Source organism: Haliotis rufescens, unplaced genomic scaffold (assembly GCF_023055435.1).
Source record: "Haliotis rufescens isolate VD_foot unplaced genomic scaffold, xgHalRufe1.0.p SCAF_9, whole genome shotgun sequence".
Taxonomy (NCBI): domain Eukaryota; kingdom Metazoa; phylum Mollusca; class Gastropoda; order Lepetellida; family Haliotidae; genus Haliotis; species Haliotis rufescens.
The window spans coordinates 34,843,587-34,870,425 of NW_025964383.1; the positions used below are offsets into that span (position 1 = coordinate 34,843,587).

The 26,839-nt window shown below is 45.0% G+C and overlaps 1 protein-coding gene across 1 annotated transcript in view; it reads right to left on the reverse strand.

Annotated features, from left to right (window-relative positions):
• Window positions 1-4,277: 4,277 nt before the first annotated feature.
• Window positions 4,278-26,839, reverse strand: part of LOC124147801 (structural maintenance of chromosomes protein 4-like) — a 48,845-nt gene continuing 26,283 nt past the window's right edge. The window contains exons 18-27 of the mRNA XM_048390486.1: window positions 22,822-22,944; window positions 21,767-21,893; window positions 20,196-20,247; window positions 17,898-18,035; window positions 16,862-17,006; window positions 13,521-13,694; window positions 11,959-12,138; window positions 11,460-11,692; window positions 8,476-8,659; window positions 4,278-6,747 (exon numbers count right to left, since the gene is read on the reverse strand). Coding sequence (XP_048246443.1) covers window positions 6,586-6,747; window positions 8,476-8,659; window positions 11,460-11,692; window positions 11,959-12,138; window positions 13,521-13,694; window positions 16,862-17,006; window positions 17,898-18,035; window positions 20,196-20,247; window positions 21,767-21,893; window positions 22,822-22,944 — 1,518 coding nt within the window. The 3' untranslated portion in view covers window positions 4,278-6,585. The remainder of the gene's footprint in view (window positions 6,748-8,475; window positions 8,660-11,459; window positions 11,693-11,958; window positions 12,139-13,520; window positions 13,695-16,861; window positions 17,007-17,897; window positions 18,036-20,195; window positions 20,248-21,766; window positions 21,894-22,821; window positions 22,945-26,839) is intronic.

The following is a 26,839-nucleotide window of genomic DNA, read 5'->3' on the forward strand; positions in this document are numbered from 1 at the left end:
GTGCATATGTACATAAGTTTGTAAATAAAAGTACCAACACTTGTTTGAAGTCTGATTTATTGTGAGAAGCGAAGATAGCAGGAGGCAGAGAAAGTGATTTGACAGTACGACAGCAGATGGTTTTACGCCGCTTTTAGTAATATTCCAGCAATATCACGGCAGGGGACTTCACACATTGTACCCATGTCGGGAATCAAACCCGGGTCTTTGGCATGACGAGCGATCGCTTTAACCACTGGGCTACCCGACCACCCCTCGACAGCAGATGTGTACAAGTGAATGAACAGTGCTACGACTGTTTAAGTAGGTGTTCAAATATTCAAGTTGAAATTGTCATTGAGATAAGATGGTAGATATAACTGAGTGTGGGTACGAGGAATAAATAGGTTTCACGCAATGTACCCCCCATCAGAATTGAACCCAGTGCCCTATAACAAATTGTTCTTAGTGCTAAGACTGTTGTAAGTTAGTGTGAACGTATTTGACTTGAAGTTGTCATTGAGACCTTGTGCATACCTAGTAAGAAATGCTTGAACACTGAGGACATCCTACAGACCCAAACATACCATACTTCCTGTACAAAGTGCCACCTCTGTTCCAGCAACAAATACAATGTGAAGTATTTCTCAAGCCTTCCTGTAATTATATGTGGGAATTTTCTTGTTTGAAACAAGCTTAGTGAAGGTGGTTGGACAATGAGAGAGGTAGTCTATGTAAGACCCTTGTATATTTAATTTTACAGTAAAATATACATGCGAATGATTCAAACAATTTTTTGTGGATCCCATGGGACAAGCAGAGCCAATTATGTGTTTCCATTTGTAACTTGTATACAGAAATATTGTGATTGCGGTAAAACACTGTATGGGTTTGGTGGCCTAACAAGAAAGCTGAATACAGGTATGACATCTCAGTGTCGCAATGAAAAAGAGAGAGAGAGAGAATGGTTTATTGAATGTAATAAAGGTAGTACATCTCAAATGTCTATAACAGATTGGGGAGAAGCTTGGTCTAACAGTTGACTAAATGTCATTTAGGTATCACTCGGAGGAAACATGGTATGGTTGTCTTTGATTCTTGAAGAATGGTGGCAGCATTTAAATTTCAACAACCTGGTAGCACATGTTACCAAGACAGTTTTTAAGTAGACTGACATTATGAACATATGCTTCTTGTTTACAGATGAGTTGTGAAGTCAGTGAATGAACTATTTACAAATACCATATAAAAGTAAACCTTCATCTGGATATTGCCCCCTAATTTTCCACCAATAAGTCCTTGTGTTTTCATTGAACCATCATCCTAGATGTTTCCACCAATCAGCATTGGCGTTTCATTGTGACAGTCATCCTTTGTGTTTCCACCAGTCAGCATTGCTGTTTGATTGAACCATCATCCTAGATGTTTCCACCAATCAGCATCGGCGTTTCATTGTGACATTCATCCTTGGTGTTTCCACCAGTCAGCATTGCTGTTTGATTGAACCATCATCCTAGATGTTTCCACCAATTAGCATCGGCGTTTCATGTGACAGTTATCCTTGGTGTTTCCACCAGTCAGCATTGCTGTTTCATTGAACCATCATCCTAGATGTTTCCACCAATCAGCATTGGCGTTTCATTGTGACAGTCATCCTTGGTGTTTCCACCAGTCAGCATTGCTGTTTGATTGAACCATCATCCTAAATGTTTCCACCAATTAGCATCGGCGTTTCATGTGACAGTTATCCTTGGTGTTTCTACCAGTCAGCATTGCTGTTTCATTGAACCATCATCCTAGATGTTTCCACCAATCAGCATTGGCGTTTCATGTGACAGTCATCCTTGGTGTTTCCTCCAGTCAGCATTGGTGATTCAAAGTGACAGTCATCCTTGGTGTTTCTACCAATCAGCATAGCTGTTTCATTAAACCATCATCCTAGATGTTTCCACCAATCAGCATTCGATTGGTCCGGGGGTAGAATAGGTCTTCAGCAACCAGTGCTTGCCGTAAAAGGCGAGAAACGTTATCAGGTGGTTAAACAAACCAGCCAACCATATTCTGAACAGCTTGGGGTCCATGATAGTGACTCAATTTCATGCAACAGCAAATATATAAAATATGAATTACTTTTAACAAGGTGATGAGCCCTCATCCTTGGGTATAAGGTAGTGAACCTTTCCAAAATGCAGGTCCAATATCCAGGGAGAGGTAAACGCAGCATTTCTACTGTCCATATTGTGCATATGTACATAAGTTTGTAAATAAAAGTACCAACACTTGTTTGAAGTCTGATTTATTGTGAGGTGCGAAGACAGCAGGAGGCAGAGAAAGTGAGTTGACAGTACGACAGCAGATGTGTGTGAGTGAGTGAGTATGGGTTTGCGCCGCTTTTAGCAATATTCCAGCAATATCACGGCAGGGGACTTCACACATTGTACCCATGTCGGGAATCGAACCCGGGTCTTTGGCATGATGAGCGAACGCTTTAACCACTAGGCTACCCGACCGCCCCTCGACAGCAGATGTGTACAAGTGAATGAACAGTGCTACGACTGTTTAAGTAGGTGTTCAAATATTCAAGTTGAAATTGTCATTGAGATAAGATGGTAGATATAACAGTGTGGGTACGAGGAATAAATAGGTTTCATGCAATGTACCCCCATCAGAATTGAACCCAGTGCCCTATAACAAATCGTTCTTAGTGCTAGGACTGTTGTAAGTTAGTGTGAACGTATTTGACTTGAAGTTGTCATTGAGACCTTGTGCATACCTAGTAAGAAATGCTTGAACACTGAAGCCATCCTGCAGACCCAAACATACCATATTTCCTGTACAAAGTGCCACCTCTGTTCCAGCCACAAATACAATGTGAAGTATTTCTCAAGCCTTCCTGTAATTATATGTGGGAATTTTCTTGTTTGAAACAAGCTTAGTGAAGTTGGTTGGACAATGAGAGAGGTAGTCTATGTAAGACCCTTGTATATTTAATTTTACAGTAAAATGTACATGCGAATGATTCAAACAATTTTTTGTGGATCCCATGGGACAAGCAGAGCCAATCATGTGTTTCCATTTGTAACTTGTATACAGAAATATTGTGATTGCGGTAAAACACTGTATGGGTTTGGTGGCCTAACAAGAAAGCTGAATACAGGTACGACATCTCAGTGTCGCAATGAAAAAGAGAGAGAGAGAGAGAGAATGGTTTATTGAATGTAATAAAGGTAGTACATCTCAAATATCTATAACAGATTGGGGAGAAGCTTGGTCTAACAGTTGACTAAATGTCATTTAGGTATCACTCGGAGGAAACATGGTATGGTTGTCTTTGATTCTTGAAGAGTGAGTGAGGGAGTGAGTTGGGTTTAACGCCGCTTTTAACATTATTCCAGTTATATCACGGCGTGTCAGCTTAATGTGGGAGGAAAGCCCGAAGTGATGCAGGTCTCAGACGTTTACCACTTCGGTGAAACCCACGAGCACGGGTATGGTGCTGACAAACCCAGAAACATAATCGGGGTGAACCGGTATTCGAACCCACAATCATAGGTTTCTGGCGTGTCCAGGGGATGCCACTCTGCTCAGCGAAGCGCTGCGCCTTAGACGACTGGGCCACCCGTGCCCCCCTGATTCTTGAAGAATGGTCGCAGCATTTAAATTTCAACAACCCGGTAGCACTTGTTCACAAGACAGTTTTTAAGTGGACTGACGTTATGAACATATGCTTCTTGTTTACAGATGAGTTGTGAAGTCAGTGAATGAACTATTTACAAATACCAAATAAAAGTAAACCGTCATCTGGATATTGTCCCCTAATTTTCCATCAATAAGTCCTTGTGTTTTCATTGTAAACATCCATCTTATACTTTTCCACCAATTAGCATCGGCGTTTCATTGTGACAGTAATCCTTGGTGTTTCCACCAGTCAGCATTGCTGATTCATTGAACCATTATCCTAGATGTTTCCACCAATCAGCATTGGTGTTTCATTGTAACAGTCATCCTTGGTGTTTCCACCAATCAGCATTGGTGATTCAAAGTGACAGTCATCCTTGGTGTTTCTACCAAATCAGCATTGGTGATTCAAAGTGACAGTCATCCTTGGTGTTTCTACCAAATCAGCATAGCTGTTTCATTAAACCATCATCCTAGATGCTTCCACCAATCAGCATTCGATTGGTCCGGGGGTAGAATAGGTCTTCAGGAACCCATGCTTGCCGTAAAAGGCGACAAACGTTATCAGGTGGTCAGGCTTGCTGACTTGGTTGATGCATGTCATTGATCCCAATTGCGTGGATAGATGCTCATGATATTAATCACTGGATTGTCTGTACCAGATTCGATTATTTACAGACCGCCACCATATAGCTGGAATATTGCTGAGTGCGGCATTAAACAAACCAACCAACCATAGTCTGAACAGCTTGGGGTCCATGATAGTGACTCAATTAAATGCAACAGCAAATGGTTTTACGCCACTGTTAGCAATATTCCAGCAATATCACGGCAGGGGACTTTACACATTGTACCCATGTCGGGAATTGACCCCGGGTCTTCGGCATGACGAGCGAACGCTTTAACCACTAGGCTACCCGACCGCCCCTCGACAGCAGATTTGTACAAGTGAATGAACAGTGCTACGACTGTTTAAGTAGGTGTTCAAATATTCAAGTTGAAATTGAAATTGAATTAAAGGGGTGGTGGGCTAGCCTAGTGGTTAAAGTGTTCGCTCGTCACGCCGAATACCTGGGTTTGATTCCCGACATGGGTACAATGTGTGAAGCCCATTTCTGGTGTCCCCAAAAGTGATATTGCTGGAAGATTGCTAAAAAAGCGGCGTAAAACCATACTCACTCACTCATTGAGATAAAATGGTAGATACAAATGAGTACGAGGAATAAATAGGTTTCACGCAATGTACCCCATCAGAATTGAACCCAGTGCCCTATAACAAATTGTTCTTAGTGATTAGACTGTTGTAAGTTAGTGTAACGTATTTGTCTTGAAGTTGTCATTGAGACCTTGTGCATACCTAGTAAGAAATGCTTGAACACTGAAGCCATCCTACAGACCCAAACATACCATACTTCCTGTACAAAGTGCCACCTCTGTTCCAGCCACAAATACAATGTGAAGTATTTCTCAAGCCTTCCTGTAATTATATGTGGGAATTTTCTTGTTTGAAACAAGCTTAGTGAAGTTGGTTGGACAATGAGAGAGGTAGTCTATGTAAGACCCTTGTATATTTAATTTTACAGTAAAATGTACATGCGAATGATTCAAACAATTTTTTGTGGATCCCATGGGACAAGCAGAGCCAATCATGTGTTTCCATTTGTAACTTGAATACAGAATATTTAAATATTGTGATAGCGGTAAAACCTTGTATGGGTTTGGTGGCCTAACAAGAAAGCTGAATACAGGTATGACATCTCAGTCTCGCTATCAGATGGGGAAAGGGTGGGGCGGGACGGAGAGAGAGAGAGAGAGAGAGAGAGAGAGAGAGAGGAGAAACGGGGGAAGAAGGGAGGGAGAGAGAGAGAGAGAGAGAAAAGAAAAAGCTTGGTCTAATGGTATATTGAATGTAATAAAGGTAGTACATCACAAATGTCTATAACAGATTGGGGAGGGGGGAGAAGCTTGGTCTAACAGTTGACTAAATTTCATTTAGGTATCACTCTGGAGGAAGCATGGTAGGAGTGGATCACAGTTTGTACTGAAGCTGTTCTGCTACATCTCAATGTCTATTACAAATTCCTTGATAACCCTATTTACATCCTACATGGGATTTACCAATTGTCAGACGGTTGACTTTCCTTCCATGACAGAAACATTTTAGCTTGAACAACGTACTGTTAGTCTTTGATTCTTGAAGAATGGTGGCAGCATTTAAATTTCAACAACCTGGTAGCACATGTCACCAAGACAGTTTTTAAGTAGACTGACGTTATGAACATATGCTTCTTGTTTACAGATGAGTTGTGAAGTCAGTGAATGAACTATTTACAAATACCAAATAAAAGTAAATCTTCATCTGGATATTGTCCCCTAATACTCCACAAATAAGTCCTTGTGTTTTCATTGTAAACATACATCTTATACTTTTCCATCGGCGTTTCATTGTGACAGTCATCCTTGGTGTTTCTTCCAATCAGCATAGCTGTTTCATTGAACTAGCATCCTAGATGCTTCCACCAATCAGCATTGGTGTTTCATTGTAACAGTCTTCCTAGATATTTCCACCAATCAGCATTGGTGTTTCATTGTAACAGTCCTAGATATTTCCACCAATCAGCATTGGTGTTTCATTGTAACAGTCATCCTTGGTGTTTCCACCAATCAGCATAGCTGTTTCATTAAACTATCATCCTAGATGTTTCCACCAATCAGCATTGGTGATTCAAAGTGACAGTCATCCTTAGTGTTTCAAACCAGTCAGCATTGCTGTTTCATTAAACAGTCTTCCTAGATATTTCCACCAATCAGCACTGGTGTTTCATTGTAACGGTCCTAGATATTTCCACCAATCAGCACTGGTGTTTCATTGTAACAGTCCTAGGTATTTCCACCAGTCAGCACTGGTGTATGTGCAGACATCAGGTCTCAGGCATTGATCTCCTGCAGTGGTATAGAGAGCTTCTTGGGGTTGATGGTGACCGACTTTGTGCAGTTATCTGTCTTATAGATCCCCACCAATCGATCAGCTAACTCGAACATGTTGTTTCTCAGCGATATGATAATGAATTGTGCATTCTTCGTTCTCTCCTAAAAGAAAAGAATCAGTTGTAAGAAATAGTGTATAGTGTATAAATAATCATGCTCAAATGTCTCATACATTTGATTGAAAAGAAACAAGGTTGTGAAATTATTCCTTAAAAATAGTCAAGGAGGGTCTTTGAGTTAGGTTTAACACCTCGTTGAATTGTATCGCTGATATGTTACAATATCAATCTTTTCATGCGTTAGCTGATAGCCCCGTGAAGATTCGGGTTAGAATTTGTCTTCACAACCCATGCTTGTTGTAAGAGGCAACTAACAGGATCGGGTGCTCAGGCTTGCTGACACGGTTGATGTATGTCATCTTTCACCAATGATTGATCCCAGCGTAGATCGATGCTCATGATGTCCATCACCAGATTGACTGGTCCAGACAATTATTTACTGTCGCAAGCTGGAATATTGCTGAGTGTGATGATAAGTAACAATATTACTGTGTGTGATGTTAAACACCAAACAAACAAACATTAGCTGATGACAGAAATATCCAAAATTACAAATATGTGTAGTTGCCAGCAATATTCCAGTGGCCTGTGAATAATCAAGTCAATCCAGTGATGAGCAATGATCCATGTCGTCACAGTATGATGACACGTAACCAACAAAGTCACCGAGTCTGACCACGTGCTCCATTAAGTCACCGAGTCTGACCATGTGATCCATTTAGTCACCGAGTCTGACCACATGATCCACTAAGTCACCGAGTCTGACCACGTGATCCACTAAGTCACCGAGTCTGACCACGTGGTCAATTAAGTCACCGAGTCTGACCACGTGATTCATTAAGTCACCGGGTCTGAACACGTGATCCATTAAGTCACCGAGTCTGACCACGTGATCCATTAAGTCACCGAGTCTGACCATATGATCCACTAAGTCTAGGTCTGACAATGTGATACATTAAGTCACCGAGTCTGACCACGTGATCCATTAAGTCACCGGGTCTGACAATGTGATCCATTAAGTCACCGATTCTGACCACGTGATCCATTAAGTCACCGAGTCTGACCATGTGATCCATTAAGTCACCGAGTCTGACCACGTGATCCATTAAGTCACCGAGACTGACCACATGATCCATTAAGTCACCGAGTCTGACCATGTGATCCACTAAGTCACCGAGTCTGACCATGTGATCCACTAAGTCACCGGGTCTGACCATGTGTTCAATTAAGTCACCGAGACTGACCACGTGATTCATTAAGTCACCGAGACTGACCACGTGATTCATTAAGTCACCGAGACTGACCACGTGATCCATTAAGTCACCGAGACTGACCACGTGATCCATTAAGTCACCGAGTCTGACCATGTGATCCACTAAGTCACAGAGTCTGACCACGTGATCCACTAAGTCACCGAGTCTGACCATGTGATCTATTAAGTCACTGAGTCTGACCCCGTGATCTGAGTCTGACCACGTGATCCATTAAGTCACTGAGTCTGACCATGTGATCCATTAAGTCACTGAGTCTGACCACGTGATCTGAGTCTGACCACGTGATCCATTAAGTCACCAAGTCTGACCACGTGTTCCATTAAGTTGCCTCTTACATTAATCCTGATAGGGAGACAAAGCCAGGTATAGTATGACATACCTTGATGTAGTCTGACCACGTGATCCACTAAGTCACCAAGTCTGACCACGTGTTCCATTAAGTTGCCTCTTACATTAATCCTGATAGGGAGACCAAAGCCAGGCATAGTATGACGTACCTTGATGTAGTTGGCAACAATGGAGACATTCTTGAAATCGAGAGCAGCATCAATCTCGTCCATGACGTACAGGGGGGTGGGCTTGTAATGGTGCAGGGCAAACACCAGAGCTAGAGAACTGAGAGTCTTCTCCCCTCCAGACAGATTGGAGATGTTCTTCCATGACTTCTTGGGCGGCCGCACACTGCAACATGAAAGCATTTTAATGTGAGCAATCGGTGAGCTTTATGTCGCTCCAAGCAGACCCCTTCCACATGATCCACACCCATCATTAAGATCAGACCTTTTTCTGTGATGCAATACCTCTCTGCATGACGACCTCACAAGCCCTCCATGGGAGGTCAGGTGAGCAAAGCATTCAGACCAGCATATCTCATTTCTGTATCTTAAAAACAAACTTAAACAGCCACTTCCGAATGTAAATAGTGAAGGCTGCACTTTTGTATTGTTCTGGTTAGATAACACACCCCGCTCATGGTAAGTGAAATGGCATGTAATCCCAAGAGAGAGTACCATCAAGATTTGGCGTTCAAAGATTGTTCAAGGTTCGCCGGATGTGACTTCCTATGGACATGTTGTCAAATCTTCACTCAGAGAGGTAATGTGTTTGAGTAACCAGTCTGGGTCAGACAATCAAGTGATTGTTGTTGTTGTTTGTTTGTTGTTTAACGCCACACTCAGCAATATTCCAGCTATATGACGGCGGTCTGTAAATTATCGAGTCTGGACAAGAAAATCAAGTGATTGACATCATGAGCATCAATCCACGCAATTGGGATCGATGACATGTATTAACCAAGTCAGCGAGCCTGACCACCTGATCCCGTTAGATGCCTCTTACGACAAGCATAGTCGCCTGTTACAGCAATCCAGTGATTGATATCATCGGTATCTATCCATGCAGTTGGGATATGAGTTGCTGAAGACCATTTCTACCCCTGATCTTTACGTGTCACCATCATAAGCAAGAAACATTGTTATGTCAATCAACTCAGTAGACTGATTAAATGGAACTTTAAGTTGGCCCCCAAGCAAACACACAAGCACCTGGCCCCAAAGCAAACACACAAGCACCTGGCCCACAAGCAAACACACAAGCACCTGGAGCACAAACAAACACACAAGAACCTGGCCCCCATGCAAAGACACAAGCACCTGGCCCCCAAGCAAACACACAAGCACCTGGCCCACAAGCAAACACACAAGCACCTGGCCCACAAGCAAACACACAAGCACCTGGCCAACAAGCAAACACACAAGCACCTGGAGCACAAACAAACACACAAGGACCTGGCCCCCAAACAAACACACAAGCACCTGGCCCCCATGCAAAGACACAAGCACCTGGCCCACAAGCAAACACACAAGCACCTGGCCCACAAGCAAACACACAAGCACCTGGCCCAAGCAAACACACAAGCACCTGGCCCAAGCAAACACACAAGCACCTGGCCCACAAACAAACACACAAGCACCTGGCCCACAAGCAAACACACAAGCACCTGGAGCACAAACAAACACACAAGGACCTGGCCCCCAAACAAACACACAATCACCTGGCCCCCATGCAAAGACACAAGCACCTGGCCCACAAGCAAACACACAAGCACCTGGCCCACAAGCAAACACACAAGCACCTGGCCCAAGCAAACACACAAGCACCTGGCCCAAGCAAACACACAAGCACCTGGCCCACAAACAAACACACAAGCACCTGGCCCACAAACAAACACACAAGCACCTGGCCCACAAGCAAACACACAAGCACCTGGCCCACAAGCAAACACACAAGCACCTGGCCCACATGTAAACACACAAGGACCTGGCCCCCAAACAAACACACAAGCACCTGGAGCACAAACAAACACACAAGCACCTGGCCCCCATGCAAACACACAAGCACCTGGCCCAAGCAAACACACAAGCACCTGGCCCACAAGCAAACACACAAGCACCTGGCCCACAAGCAAACACACAAGCACCTGGAGCACAAACAAACACACAAGCACCTGGCCCCCATGCAAAGACACAAGCACCTGGCCCACAAACAAACACACAAGCACCTGGCCCACAAGCAAACACACAAGCACCTGGCCCACAAGCAAACACACAAGCACCTGGCCCACAAGTAAACACACAAGGACCTGGCCCCCAAACAAACACACAAGCACCTGGAGCACAAACAAACACACAAGCACCTGGCCCCCATGCAAACACACAAGCACCTGGCCCAAGCAAACACACAAGCACCTGGCCCACAAGCAAACACACAAGCACCTGGCCCACAAGCAAACACACAAGCACCTGGAGCACAAACAAACACACAAGCACCTGGCCCCCATGCAAAGACACAAGCACCTGGCCCAAGCAAACACAAGCATCTGGCCCACAAGCAAACACACAAGCACCTGTTCCCCAAGCAAACACACAGGCACCTGGGGCCTCTTGCACAAAGCAATCTTAGCGCTAAAACTAGCGTAAGCCTATGTTAAAGTATGGGATTTACGATCATCTTAGCGCCAAGATCGCTTTGTGCAAGTGGGCCCTGGTCCCAAAGCAAACACAAGCATCTGGCCCCCAAGCAAACACAAGCATCTGGCCCCCAAGCAAACACAAGCACCTGGCCCCCAAGCAAACAAACAAGCACCTGGCCCCCAAGCAAGCACACAAGCACCTGGCCCCCAAGCAAACACAAGCATCTGGCCCCCAAGCAAACACAAGCACCTGGCCCCCAAGCAAACAAACAAGCACCTGGCCCCCAAGCAAGCACACAAGCACCTGGCCACCAAACAAGCAAACCTTCCACCCCTGCTGCTGTTACTGACTGCAGATTATTCAAAGCAGCATTATTTTACACAGGCTTGTTCAACAGCATTACTAATTTTCAAAACTTGGAAACGATGTGCTTGGTTTCAGAAGTATCTGGTAAGGGAACCCATGCTGACCGAATTGTTATGTGTAACACTAGTTACATCTGTCCTCACCTGAACACAATTCCTTCCGAGAATGGGTCGAGTGAGTCGACCAGCTCCAGCTCTGCATCTCCCCCGAGAGTGATCATCTGGTACATCTCCTTCAGCTTGTTGGTGATGGCGCTGAATCCTGTCATGAACTCATCCAATCGCTGCTTGCGGAGATCCTCGTGGTACTTCCGCTGCTGGTCTCGTACCTCGGTGATGGAGTCGAGTTCCGACACTCTCTGGAGGTACAGCTCCTCCTGCAAGTGAAGAGTGAATGTGAGGAATGGACCCCACAGAGCACGTGGTTTTCCCTACAGACCAAGTGTGACGTGAATGCAAGCGAAATGGGGACTAGTTGTAATAATTCAGGCAGCAATGCTTTTTCTCATCCCAGGTTGGCCATAAACTCCATATGTCCAGAAAAATGTGTTGATTTATAATTGTGAGCAAGGGACACTCGCATTCATTGCATCGATTTCATGATTTACATGAATTATGATTCATCAGATTAGAAAAACCTCACCTTCTTCCTGTACTCAGCAATGGCAGCCATGTTGGGCTTCATCTGTGCGAGCTTCTCCTCCAGGACCGTGATCTCATACTGGACCTCCTCCTTGTTGATGCCGGTGAGCTGCTCCGTCGCTACGGTCACCATCTCCTCATTCTCAACACCATCCACCTTGTTCAGGCTAAGATGACCAAGCTACAACACAGAGCAAATGGGTTGACTTCACTAAGAGACTCCTCCATTAAACGGGTTGACTTCACTAAGAGTCTCCTCCATTAAATGGGTCGACTTCACTAAGAGACTCCACCTGTAAACAGGTTGATTCACTAAGAGTCTCCACCAGCAAACAGGTTAACTACAGTAAGTCTCTTCCAGTAAACGGACTGACTACAGTAACAGTCTCTTCCAGTAAACAGGTTCACTACAGTAACAGTCTCTTCAAGTAAACAGGCTGACTACAGTAAGTCTCTTCCAGAAAACAGGTTGACTACAGTAACAGTCTCTTCAAGTAAACAGGTTGACTACATTAACAGTCTCTTCCAGTAAATAGGCTGACTACACTAACAGTCTCTTCCAGTAAACGGACTGACTACACTTACAGTCTCTTCCAGTAAACAGGTTGACTACACTAACAGTCTCTTCCAGTAAATAGGCTGACTACACTAACAGTCTCTTCCAGTAAACAGGCTGACTACAGTAACTGTCTCCTTCACTATACCACCTTTGCAATGCTCACCTCACTTTACCGTCTCTGCAATGCTCACCTCACTATACCGTCTCTGCAATGTCCACCTCACTATACCGTCTCTGCAATGTCCACCTCACTATACCGTCTCTGCAATGTCCACCTCACTATACCGTCTCTGCAATGCTCACCTCACTATACCGTCTCTGCAATGTCCAACTCACTATACCGTCTCTGCAATGTCCACCTCACTATACCGTCTCTGCAATGTCCACCTCACTATACCGTCTCTGCAATGTCCACCTCACTATACCGTCTCTGCAATGTCCACCTCACTATACCGTCTCTGCAATGTCCACCTCACTATACCGTCTCTGCAATGTCCACCTCACTATACCGTCTCTGCAATGTCCACCTCACTATACCGTCTCTGCAATGCTCACCTCACTATACCGTCTCTGCAATGTCCACCTCACTATACCGTCTCTGCAATGTCCACCTCACTATACCGTCTCTGCAATGTCCACCTCACTATTCTGTCTCTGCAATGTCCACCTCACTATACCGTCTCTGCAATGCTCACCTCACTATTCCGTCTCTGCAATGTCCACCTCACTATACCGTCTCTGCAAATGTCCACCTCACTATACCGTCTCTGCAATGTCCACCTCACTATACCGTCTCTGCAATGTCCACCTCACTATACCGTCTCTGCAATGTCCACCTCACTTTTCCGTCTCTGCAATGTCCACCTCACTATACCGTCTCTGCAATGTCCACCTCACTATACCGTCTCTGCAATGTCCACCTCACTATACCGTCTCTGCAATGTCCACCTCACTATACTGTCTCTGCAATGTCCACCTCACTATACCGTCTCTGCAACGCTCACCTCTTTCTTCCAGTGCTTGATCTTGGCTTGGTTAGTCTTGATGATGCCATCGTACTTCTCCAGCTCATGGCGCACCTCAATGGTCTCCTTCTGGAGTGTGTTCTCCTCTTCCTCCAACTTGCCCAGCTCTGTCTTGATCTCATTCAGGGAGCTCTCCACATCCCCCATCTTCTCCTAGAATAATAATGCCAAGACATCAGATTTTGAGTGAGTGAGTGAGTGAGTGAGTGAGTGAGTTTGATTTTACGCCGCTTTTAGCAATATCACGGCGGGGGACACTAGAAATGGGCTTCACACATTGTACCCATGTCGGGAATCGAACCCGGGTCTTCGGCATGACAAGCGAACGCTTTAACCACTAGGCTACCCGACCGCCCCCATCAGATTTTGAAAAAATGTGAATACTCACATATCAAGTGAAAGGTATCAGGCACATAGAGGCAGGCTGATATATCTTTGCAATTAAAGGTGATATGTTGGTTTTAGTGTTTGGTAACAACCAACCTGAAACTGTTGGCAGACCACCATGACGGTGTCACAACAACCTACCTGAGACTGTTGGCAGACCACCATGAACTGTCACAACAACCTACCTGAGACTGTTGGCAGACCACCATGAACTGTCACAACAACCTACCTGAGACTGTTGGCAGACCACCATGACAGTGTCACAACAACCTACCTGAGACTGTTGGCAGACCACCATGAACTGTCACAACAACCTACCTGAGACTGTTGGCAGACCACCATGACGGTGTCACAACAACCTACCTGAGACTGTTGGCAGACCACCATGAACTGTCACAACAACCTACCTGAGACTGTTGGCAGACCACCATGAACTGTCACAACAACCTACCTGAGACTGTTGGCAGACCACCATGACGGTGTCACAACAACCTACCTGAGACTGTTGGCAGACCACCATGACAGTGTCACAACAACCTACCTGAGACTGTTGGCAGACCACCATGACAGTGTCACAACAACCTACCTGAGACTGTTGGCAGTCCACAATTACTGTTACAACAACCTCCCTGAGACTGTTGGCAGACCACCATGACAGTGTCACAACAACCTACCTGAGACTGTTGGTAGACCACCATGACAGTGTCACAACAACCTACCTGAGACTGTTGGCAGTCCACAATTACTGTTACAACAACCTCCCTGAGACTGTTGGCAGACCACCATGACAGTGTCACAACAACCTACCTGAGACTGTTGGCAGACCACCATGACAGTGTCACAACAACCTACCTGAGACTGTTGGCAGTCCACAATTACTGTTACAACAACCTCCCTGAGACTGTTGGCAGACCACCATGACAGTGTCACAACAACCTACCTGAGACTGTTGGCAGTCCACAATTACTGTCACAACAACCTACCTGAGACTGTTGGCAGACCACCATGACAGTGTCACAACAACCTACCTGAGACTGTTGGTAGACCACCATGACAGTGTCACAACAACCTACCTGAGACTGTTGGCAGACCACCATGACAGTGTCACAACAACCTACCTGAGTCTGTTGGCAGACCACCATGACAGTGTCACAACAACCTACCTGAGACTGTTGGCAGACCACCATGACAGTGTCACAACAACCTACCTGAGACTGTTGGCAGTCCACAATTACTGTTACAACAACCTCCCTGAGACTGTTGGCAGACCACCATGACAGTGTCACAACAACCTACCTGAGACTGTTGGTAGACCACCATGACAGTGTCACAACAACCTACCTGAGACTGTTGGCAGACCACAATTACTGTTACAACAACCTCCCTGAGACTGTTGGCAGACCACAATTACTGTTACAACAACCTCCCTGAGACTGTTGGCAGACCACCATGACAGTGTCACAACAACCTACCTGAGACTGTTGGCAGACCACAATTACTGTTACAACAACCTACCTGAGACTGTTGGCAGACCACAATTACTGTCACAACAACCTACCTGAGACTGTTGGCAGACCACAATTACTGTCACAACAACCTACCTGAGACTGTTGGCAGACCACCATGACAGTGTCACAACAACCTCCCTGAGACTGTTGGCAGACCACCATGACAGTGTCACAACAACCTACCTGAGACTGTTGGCAGTCCACAATTACTGTCACAACAACCTACCTGAGACTGTTGGCAGACCACCATGACAGTGTCACAACAACCTACCTGAGACTGTTGGCAGACCACCATGACAGTGTCACAACAACCTCCCTGAGACTGTTGGCAGACCACCATGACAGTGTCACAACAACCTACCTGAGACTGTTGGCAGTCCACAATTACTGTCACAACAACCTACCTGAGACTGTTGGCAGACCACCATGACAGTGTCACAACAACCTCCCTGAGACTGTTGGCAGACCACCATGACAGTGTCACAACAACCTACCTGAGACTGTTGGCAGTCCACAATTACTGTCACAACAACCTCCCTGAGACTGTTGGCAGACCATCATGACAGTGTCACAACAACCTACCTGAGACTGTTGGCAGACCACAATTACTGTCACAACAACCTACCTGAGACTGTTGGCAGACCACAATTACTGTCACAACAACCTACCTGAGACTGTTGGCAGACCACCATGACAGTGTCACAACAACCTCCCTGAGACTGTTGGCAGACCACCATGACAGTGTCACAACAACCTCCCTGAGACTGTTGGCAGACCACCATGACAGTGTCACAACAACCTACCTGAGACTGTTGGCAGACCACAATTACTGTCACAACAACCTACCTGAGACTGTTGGCAGACCACAATTACTGTCACAACAACCTACCTGAGACTGTTGGCAGACCACCATGACAGTGTCACAACAACCTCCCTGAGACTGTTGGCAGACCACCATGACAGTGTCACAACAACCTACCTGAGACTGTTGGCAGACCACAATTACTGTCACAACAACCTACCTGAGACTGTTGGCAGACCACCATGACAGTGTCACAACAACCTACCTGAGTCTGTTGGCAGACCACCATGACAGTGTCACAACAACCTACCTGAGACTGTTGGCAGACCACCATGACAGTGTCACAACAACCTACCTGAGACTGTTGGCAGACCACCATGACAGTGTCACAACAACCTACCTGAGACTGTTGGCAGACCACCATGAACTGTCACAACAACCTACCTGAGACTGTTGGCAGACCACCATGAACTGTCACAACAACCTACCTGAGACTGTTGGCAGACCACCATGACAGTGTCACAACAATCTACCTGAGACTGTTGGCAGACAACCATGACAGTGTCACAACAACCTACCTGAGACTGTTGGCAGACAACCATGACAGTGTCACAACAACCTACCTGAGACTGTTGGTAGGCCTCTAGAACTTTGCTGGCATCTTCTTCCAGTTGTTTAAACTGTGCCTCCAGTTCACCCATTTTCTGTTTGTTCTCCTCAATCTCCTCCTCCACAGATTTCACCTTGTCCTCTGCCTTCTTCAAGTTTCTGCACAAACATCATTACATTAATCTAAAATTAGACCACACAGGCATTCCCACGAGTAGAGTGAGTGAGCGAGTATGGTTTTACGCTGCTTTTAGCAATATTCCAGCAATATCACGGCGGGGGACACCAGAAATGGGCTTCACACATGTACCCATGTACCCAAGTTTTACACCGTTTGACATAATCAGAACTGAACTGACATCAACCTGATAAGTGGCCAGAGTAGAAACTTTAAGATCTTTTGTGCTTCTAAGTAATGACACAAGTAATCAGCTACTTGTGGAGAAGTGACCTTAGCTGCAGTAATCCCTTTGGATCTTGCGAACTGGTCAAAACTCTTCCATTTATCATCGAATAAATACCTCGCTTATCGACGAAGACCTAGGCTCTAAAGTGAGTGAGTGAGTGAGTATGGTTTTACGCCGCTTTTAGCAATATTCCAGCAATATCACGGCGGGGGACACCAGAAATGGGCTTCACACATTGTACCCATGTACCCAAGTTTTACACCGTTTGACATAATCAGAACTGAACTGACATCAACCTGATAAGTGGCCAGAGTAGAAACTTTAAGATCTTTTGTGCTTCTAAGTAATGACACAAGTAATCAGCTACTTGTGGAGAAGTGACCTTAGCTGCAGTAATCCCTTTGGATCTTGCGAACTGGTCAAAACTCTTCCATTTATCATCGAATAAATACCTCGCTTATCGACGAAGACCTAGGCTCTAAAGGAAAATCCTCGTCTGATGGAGGGAATGCATATGCGTGAAGTCCCTCCCATGACACAGCGACAGGGAGGAAAATGGCCGTCTTTGAGATTGTCAGGTATACTTTATTCATTTCTACTTATCAATAGCCCCAGTAGTCACAATTACAGGTCAGGTTCCTACCTCTCTGATGTCTTCACTCCTACATTGGCCTTGGTCATCTGTCCGGTGACCTGATCTATCTGCTGTGAAACTGCATCCACACGGCTCTGAACAGCTTTCAACTTCGAGCCTCCAATGTCCATGATTTGCTGGTGGAGGCTTAAAGAAAAAAGACCAAAAGAAAATTACACTTCAAACAGTAAATCAACATGTCGGGTAATTTTTTATCTCAAATTTCAAATTTGTGCTGACCAAGTTACTTATCACCCGTTCGTTTACCAGAATTCGCTGAAGGGGTACGGTGTATAATATTCAAATTTATTTTTTTTCCAAAATACTGCATCCGCTAGAGGGGGCTGGGCATTATACTTGGGTGCGCACTACACTCAAGAAAATAAGGTATTCGTCCACATATCCACCACAGTGTGTTGATACTCAGAATCTTATAACTGTCATATAGGCTTCGGTAGGGGTGTAACCATCCATGGACACATAGAGGCATTTACCCCTGAATTTAACATTCAGTTACCCATATATCCACTGCAGTGTGTTATAACTATCACATAAGCTTCGGTAGGGGTGTAACCATCCATGGACACATAGAGGCATTTACCCCTGAATTTAACATTCAGTTACCCATATATCCACTGCAGTGTGTTATAACTATCACATAAGCTTCGGTAGGGGTGTAACCATCCATGGACACATAGAGGCATTTACCCCTGAATTTAACATTCAGTTACCCATATATCCACTGCAGTGTGTTATAACTATCACATAAGCTTCGGTAGGGGTGTAACCATCCATGGACACATAGAAGCATTTACCCCTGAATTTAACATTCAGTTACCCATATATCCACTGCAGTGGGTTAATTTTTACACCTGTTGACATGATACACCATGTATCAATTCACGTTGTAATTTTGTAGTGTTTTCAAAAAAAGATTACCTAACAAAGTTTTGCTACTAACAGCTTCATAACTACTCAGGCAACATTAGCTTACTGTATATAATCACTGATCACAAAACAGAATGCATTATCTTGTAGTTATTGCCTAGTAATATTTTTAGAAAGTGCCTAAATTAAGAAGCCAAGCCAGAAAATCACAAACCGGATGAAAATAACAAAGTGTCAGTCTGGCAAACTGTACAACGGATTATTTTGTCTAAAAACCTAAAATAATTATCGTGACATACCATATCCCGACTCGCAAGTATCGTGATATGTACCATATCGTGTCTCAAGTATCGCAATATGTATCGATACATATAGACGTATCATGATGCCACAAAGATGTAGTGAGGATGGCATTGAAGGGTAACTCAACTCAACATTTCAGAACAACTTACCTTTCCTTCATAAAAATACCATAACAAGGCAAGAACTTTCTGGAAATTCACGGAAGTGCAAAACATTCCTCTACTATCAGTTTGCCCCAGTAACAGTATGTATATCAGAGGCTTGTAAACATCATTTTAAAAATGCAGAATAACCAGAATATTTGTGATTTCTGGTCAGACAACATGTTTCTCTTGTGACCTGAGAACCATGAATTGTCCCCTTGTGAAGATCCCGGTTAGAATTCTCTTCAGCAACACATGCTTGTTGTGAGAGGCGACAAGACTTGTCGTAAGAGGCGACTAATGGGATCTGGTGGTCAGGCTCGCTGACTTGGTTAATGCATGTCATTGTATCCCAATTTGTGTACATTGATGCTCATGATGTCAATAACTGGATTGTCTGGTCCAGACTCAATTATTTACAGACCGCCTTCTTACAGCTAGAATAGGGGCGGTCGGGTAGCCTAGTGGTCAAAGCGTTCACTCGTCACGCCAAAGACCCGGGTTCGAATCCCGACATGGGTACAATGTGTGAAGCCCATTTCTGGTGTCCCCCGCCGTGATATTGCTGGAATATTGCTAAAAGCGGCGTAAAACAATATTCACTCACTCACTACAGCTGGAATATTGCTGAGTTCGGCGTTAAACAACAAACAAAACCAACTACTACTACAAAAGTGTCATGTCACTTGATGAGATAAACATGTTATTTGACAAGAAAACAGAAATATTCTCTACACAGTTGCACTCTGCTTCCTGACATCAAAATTAACACATACCACTTCTCCTCTTGGTTGCTAAGCGCAAAGTTTCATGATGATATTTGAAACTATTTGTGAGTTTATGAAACAAAATGTAGCTCGAAAAAACAAAGATATTATCGGTAAACCAGTTTCTGCATCAATTCCACACAGACAATATAACTTCTGTCCAGACTGGTTCTATTATCAACTGATTTATAAAACATCCCATTTACCTCTGTACCTCAGCTTCTATTTTGGATGCAGCACCACTGGCTTTGTCAAAATCTGGAAATGGAACAATTCCCTTATCAAAACACAAATCAGCAATAAAAGATGCCCTTTTAATAATCATTAACATCATCCGTGTGCATCACTTTGGCACAGTGCCCTACAAACATTCTTTCCAAGATATGGGGGAAGCAGGTGGCCCATTCATTTAAGGGCACCACAATTTCCTCAGCAGAGTGAGTGAGTGAGTTGGGTTTAACACCGCTTTTAACAGTATTCCAGTTATATCACGGCGTGTCAGCTTAACGTGGGAGGAATGCCCGAAGTGATGCAGGTCTAAGACGTTTACCACTTTGGTGAAACCCCTGAGCACCCGTATGGTGCTGACAAACCTAGAAACATAATCGGGGCGAACCGGGATTCGAAACCCACAATCATAGGTTTCTGGCGTGACCAAGGGACGCAACTCTGTACAGCGAATCGCGGCGCCTTAGACGACTGGGCCACTCCTCTGCAGAGCTGCATCCCTTAGCAATGGAAGTAGTTACTCATTCTATGGAATTACTCAATCCGCAGATTACAAAGTTCTTTCTTTAAGCAGTAAACAACGAGAGGGAGGATAAATCATGGATAAATAGAATCCAACCTTTGAAATGTCGGAGCAGTCCATTTTACAAAAAGGCGGGTTAAGTTTGGTATTTCCCACATATTCTCACATCGATTATCTGTACTTTTTTCTCCTAATACCGATTGTCATATCTCTTCCACTTTTGGATGCGATCATTCAGCAACTTCATTTATCTGCGTAGCCCAGCTACATTTATGGGGAACAACTTACTAGACACTTCACTCCAAAAAAGATAATGTCGTCCAATGTATGACGTCATCAAGTTGTGAGCGCATATTCAAATCTCCAGAAATGACGTCATAACAGAACAATATTTAATGTGAAATAAACCATGGTTCGTTTTTCATTGTTCTTTGCGGTTTATGGTGCAGCTATCTTATATTATCAAATAACTGTCACAAATTGTGGTCAATAGTAGCAGAATAATTCATCTTCCAGGAATATAGACTGAACCAAGTAAAGAAATTCTATTTGGAAAATCGTTTATGCAACTGTTGAATCCTAAATTAGAGAAGAGCTTCAATGTATCACAAAACAACATCATCTTCACAAATTGCAATATTGGTTATAAGGAACCCTAGGCAATAAGACTAGTGAGGTGAAATGGGCCTTAATGTCGTGTTCAGTATTATTGTACAAATAAAGTGACATGCTTGCTTGCGTGTGTGTACAAAGTACACTGACTCGGAGCCGACCAGTCCTTGTTTAGGCCTTTTAATGCCGAGCGCCAGGCAGGGTAACAACAAGTACCATTTTTGAACGCCTTTTGGTATGCCGCAGCACAGGATCAAACCCCCGACCTTCTGCTTCCTGAGTGGACACTACCACTGGACCACGCAGAGTGTCCCCAATCAGACTCGCGGGACTATCAAAGACTATTGTAAAAACTTCCTTATACTGCTGGACAAAAAGACAGAGGGGATTTCTAATCTTGCTGATTTATCAAACCTTTCTTGTATTCATTGACTTTCTTCTCCAACTCCTTCAGCTGTTTCTGATCGGGGGCTGCGGCCTTGACCTTCTCCTGCTGCTCCACAATCTGTGCCTTCAGTGTCGTGGTCTGGTCTGACAGAGCCTGCACATACAACATCAGCAACAGGCAATATTTAGTGAATGCCAAACTCTAAAGTATTGAAACAATCCAGTAGAAATCAGTTGATCATGAAAAAACCCTTAAGAGTGAGTGAGTATTGTTTTACGCCGCTTTTAGCAATATTCCAGCAATATCACGGCGGGGGACACCAGAAATGGGCTTCACACATTGTACCCATGTCGGGAATCGAACCCGGGTCTTTGGCGTGACGATTGAACGCTTTAACCACTAGGCTACCTGACCGCCCCTAACCCCTTAAGAGAAATAAGCCCCAAGATTATCATGAAATAAGCAGTCTGTGACAGTGAGTGAGTGAGTGAGTATGATTTTACGTCGCTTTAAGCAATATCACGGTGGGGGGACACCAGAAATGGGCTACACACATTGTACCCATGTGGGCAGTTTGTGACAAAAGCTTTAAAGTCTGCAAGTTCAATTAACTTGTCGTATGGCACCATTTCAGTTGATATTACTATTAATATTGGAAGTGAGTGAGTTATGTATGGGTTTTAACACTGCTTTGAACAGTAGTCCTGTTAAATCATGGTGAGTCAGCTTAAAGTGGGAGGAAAGCCGAAGTGATGTAGATCTCAAACGTTTACCACTCCGGTGAAACCCAGGAGCACCAGTAAGGTGGTGACAAACCTAGAAACATCTCTCAAAGGGTTCTGGTGTGCCCAAGGGACATAACTCTGCATAGTCAAATGCAGTGCCTCAGACAACTGATCCATGTGCCCCCTCTAGACTGCAAGTAGTTTTTACTGGCATCTGACCAGTGGCGGAACTCATCGACTGCTGATGTCGGACACAATAATTAAATGGAGGTGACCACATTCTTTCCTTTGACAGGTTTGAAAGTGACAGCCATCCAACAAGACTGTCATCCAAGATGATATGTCAAAGGTCTTACCTTGATCTCCATCTTGAACTTCTGCAGACTGTGTTTCATGTTGGTAAGATCCTTCTCATTGTGTCCGATCTTGTCCTCCAGGTCCTCCTTCCGTCCTCTCGCTTCCCGGGACTCTGACATCAACTGTCAACACAGGAAAACTATTAGTCAATTTCAATATATATCATAGTCAGTGACAGAGGGGTGGGAGTGCATATTTTTTGCCAAAAAACAATGTCCTAGAAAAATAATTTGTCTTCAGGTTTAGTTTCCTATCTGATTTTATTGAGACTGATGTATGTGTGATTTAGTTTGTTTGTTTAATGCAGCACCCTGCAATATTCCAGCTATATGACGGCAGTCTGTAAATAATCGAGTCTGTACCAGAGAATCAAGTGATTGATATCATGAGCATCGAACTATGCAATTGGGATACGATAACATGCATCAACCAAGTCAGCAAGCCTGACCACCCGATCCCGTTAGTTGCCTCTTACGACAAGCATGGGTTGCTGAAGACCTATTCTAACCCAGTCATGTGTGATTTGGAAGCACATTGATGTTTGACCTGCACTTATCGTTATTAAAAGAAAGACAATGATTTGAAGCCAACATCGAACTGACAACTTTATTACCATTAATATTATACCAAGCACGGTGGAAAATCACTTTTACACACAAAATTTGTTTATTTGTTTATTATTGAACAAGACAAGACCCTCTCCAACAGGAGTAAGTGACTGACCAATAGTGACAATAGTCACAACCGGTCAAGTGAACATAGTGATCAGGGCTGGAATGATATTTCTGAAGGAGATCGGTCTTAAAGCGTGGATGTCAATGTGAGTTCCACATTGTTGCCAACGTAGTTGTATGTATGTATAAATATGATACTTTTTCCTATGATGTTTTTCCTATTTTAAGTATGTTACAGGGGGATTCACAAGAGGTACTCCGGAATATTGGTTGTTTGGTTGTGTTACGCCACACTCAGCAATATTCCATCAACATTATAGCAGTCTGTAAATAATCCAGTTCAGACAATCCAGTGATTAACATCTAGAATACCTATGTATGTTATGCCATCAACCGAGTCCCCGAGCCTGACCACCTGATCCATTCATCACCTATTACAAGCATGACTTGCTGGGGACCTATATTCTTACCCAGAATATCAAAAGATTCTTATGGTTGTTCTTTTTACACTGAGACAGAAGGGCAAAAAATTGTAGAATTTTCCTATTCGGAATATTCCATAAGTAATACGTTACCACTGTTATACCGAGGCTGTTGTCTCCCACAACTGCTGCTATAGCGAAATCTACCACAGAGATCTCAATTACCTCATGCAGCACGTGCGTAGCCACCTAGCTGCCATGTGACACCCTTCACTCTTGTCTCCTGCGAGAGCAAGTGCTCGGGGGACGGACGGGCGGGCAGCAGCCCAGTGGTAACGTATTACTTATAGAATATCCGAATAGGAAAATTCTACAAATTACATTAAGTAATACGTTACCACTGTTATACCGAGGCTGACTACCACAGTAGGCGGTGGGGAGCACCTACAACCCGAATCCTGACTGCTAGCGTTCCTTCCGACCAGCGGAAGTAAACACCAAGGCGGAAGCACTCGATGCGCATGCACCTAGCTAGGCGTTACCCTATAGGAATACCAAAGCACTGTCAAGCGCATACCGTAAGGCTCAATCGTCATTGCCAAAACGATTGGTGACTCCAAACGGCCCCACTGGATAGGTATTTCATCGCCGCAGCGGATGAGAACACTGTATCCGCGTGAGCTTAATCTTAGATCAGGTTAAACAGTCGAAAAGAGGGAAATTAATTTCATTCAGACCGTATATCCCAGAGCAAGCCTACTTAAAGTATGCATTAGGCGCGTGACCTAATTCCAGTATTTGTAAGCATGCATCACAAGGTTGGGATACACGACAGACAATTAAAGACATAATTGTCAAAATACAAATAAGGACAAAGCACACAAAAAGCCGCCCTCACCTGTGGTGTGAGTGCGCTGGTTTGCGGGACCCCAACTCCTGTACCCACGGCAGTGGGAACATTGGAGTCGACCCAGATTGACCACCGTGCAAGGTCAGACGCCTGAGGAGTTCGGAATTGCGCTGGGCACACCCCTTAGGTGCCCGCTTGCGCCGCGTTCCGCGGGCCAAGACGGTGCACACTCTCCTCGACGGCATCAGCGACCTGTTTGAGGTAATGATTGGCAAAAACCGAGTCAGAACGCCAGTAACAACCTCGTAATATTCTGCGAACAGAGATATTCGAGTGTAGGGCAAATGTTGCCGCTAGCGCCCTGATCTCGTGCGGGTTTGACCCCGCTACCGGTAACCCCCGAAACCGGTACGCCAGATTGATGACAGAACGAAGCCACAACGCAATCGAGTTGCGAGTTATGTCAACCGTGCGATTAGGGTTACACGATATGAACAGACGGTCACGCCCTTGTCTACGTTCATTCGAAGCCTTAAGATAATACTTAAGGGCCCTAACCGGACACAGCGCTCTGTCCTCAGTATCAGCAGGATGTAAGATTTCTTTGAGTGATCTTACAGTGAATTCTCTCTCCGTATGCCCGACCCTCTGATTCTTGGCGACGAAGCCCATGAGCAGGCCCAGGCGGACCGCTCCTTCGTCACCCCTATCGAATCGTACCTTGGCGACATCGAGTGCATGAATTTCGGATACACGTGCCGCCGTGGCAAAGGAGAGGAGAAATGCTGTTTTCCAAGTCACATGCCGGAACGAAGCACTATGCAAGGGTTCATACGGAGCTTCCGTAAGTGATTGCAACACTAGGGAAAGATCCCAGGCCGGTGCCCGAAGGCGGCCCTTCTTAAGATCGTGCTGTTTGAAACCCTTGATAATACCCCGTATCACCGGCTCTTTGGAGAGACTGGTACCCATAGCAACGCCCCGTACCGTAGCAACGGACGAGACATAGTTGGCAATGGAACCCCCGGAGAGTTTCCGGGTCTCTCGCAAGTGAGACATGAAACGAGCAATATCCTGCACAGATACCTTATCTGGTGAATGAATGTGATGTTTACAACACCACTTCGTGAAAATAACCCAACGTGTATTATACACCTTCTGGGTAGAATCACGATGCATACTAACGTATGCCCGAGACGCCCGGCGAGAAAAAACTTTACTCCTCAGACTCTCGGTGACAACATCCACGCGTGCAGATTGAACTGCCCTGCGTTTGGATGAAGCTGACGGGTGTGAGGGTGGATCAAGAGATCCGGTCAGCTTGGAGTCCACAAGTTATGCAAGTAATGCAGCGACGGAATCCCCGGACAGCACACGGGCCGCCAAGAGATCCGCCGCTTTACCGGTGGACCCCGCGGCCACCGAAGAGGCCGGGGACGGAACAGCCAGCGGCCTATCTTGCGATAAGGCCGCCAGCTTGGAGTCCACAAGTTTCGACAACAATGCGGCGACGGAATCCCCAGACAGCCCGAGGGCCGCAATGGGCATCCGCCGCAGCCGAGGAGGTGGTACCCGCACGGGGACCCCGACCGGACGAACCGGCCACCACAGGGGTGGAGACGGACTGTACGTACAGCCGGTACCGCTCAAAGTCCGCAGGCCCCAGATCTTCGCACAGGATGCACCGGGTGTCCCCGCAAGGAACCCTGCACCGCGGGCAACGATCGTGGGGATCCCGGGACGACAAAAACTTTCTGCACACCCCACAACTCCGAGGAGCAGGGGTAGAGGGGGTGGATACTGGGGACATATCCATGTCAGACATTGATTGTTTGCTATAAACAAAGAACAAAACATGGTTACAACGCACGCACCACAATGATTCACAAACGAACATTTTCACAAGAAAATAAACGAGCAATGTGAACATATAACATACACATATAACTTTTATTAAAGAAATAAGTGATGTTAACCCCCAAAACATACAAGAACAGGGGAAACGTAAAACACAACGTGCATACGCGAACCCCGCAACTATATAGAAAAAAGGGCGGGAAAATTTTTCCGT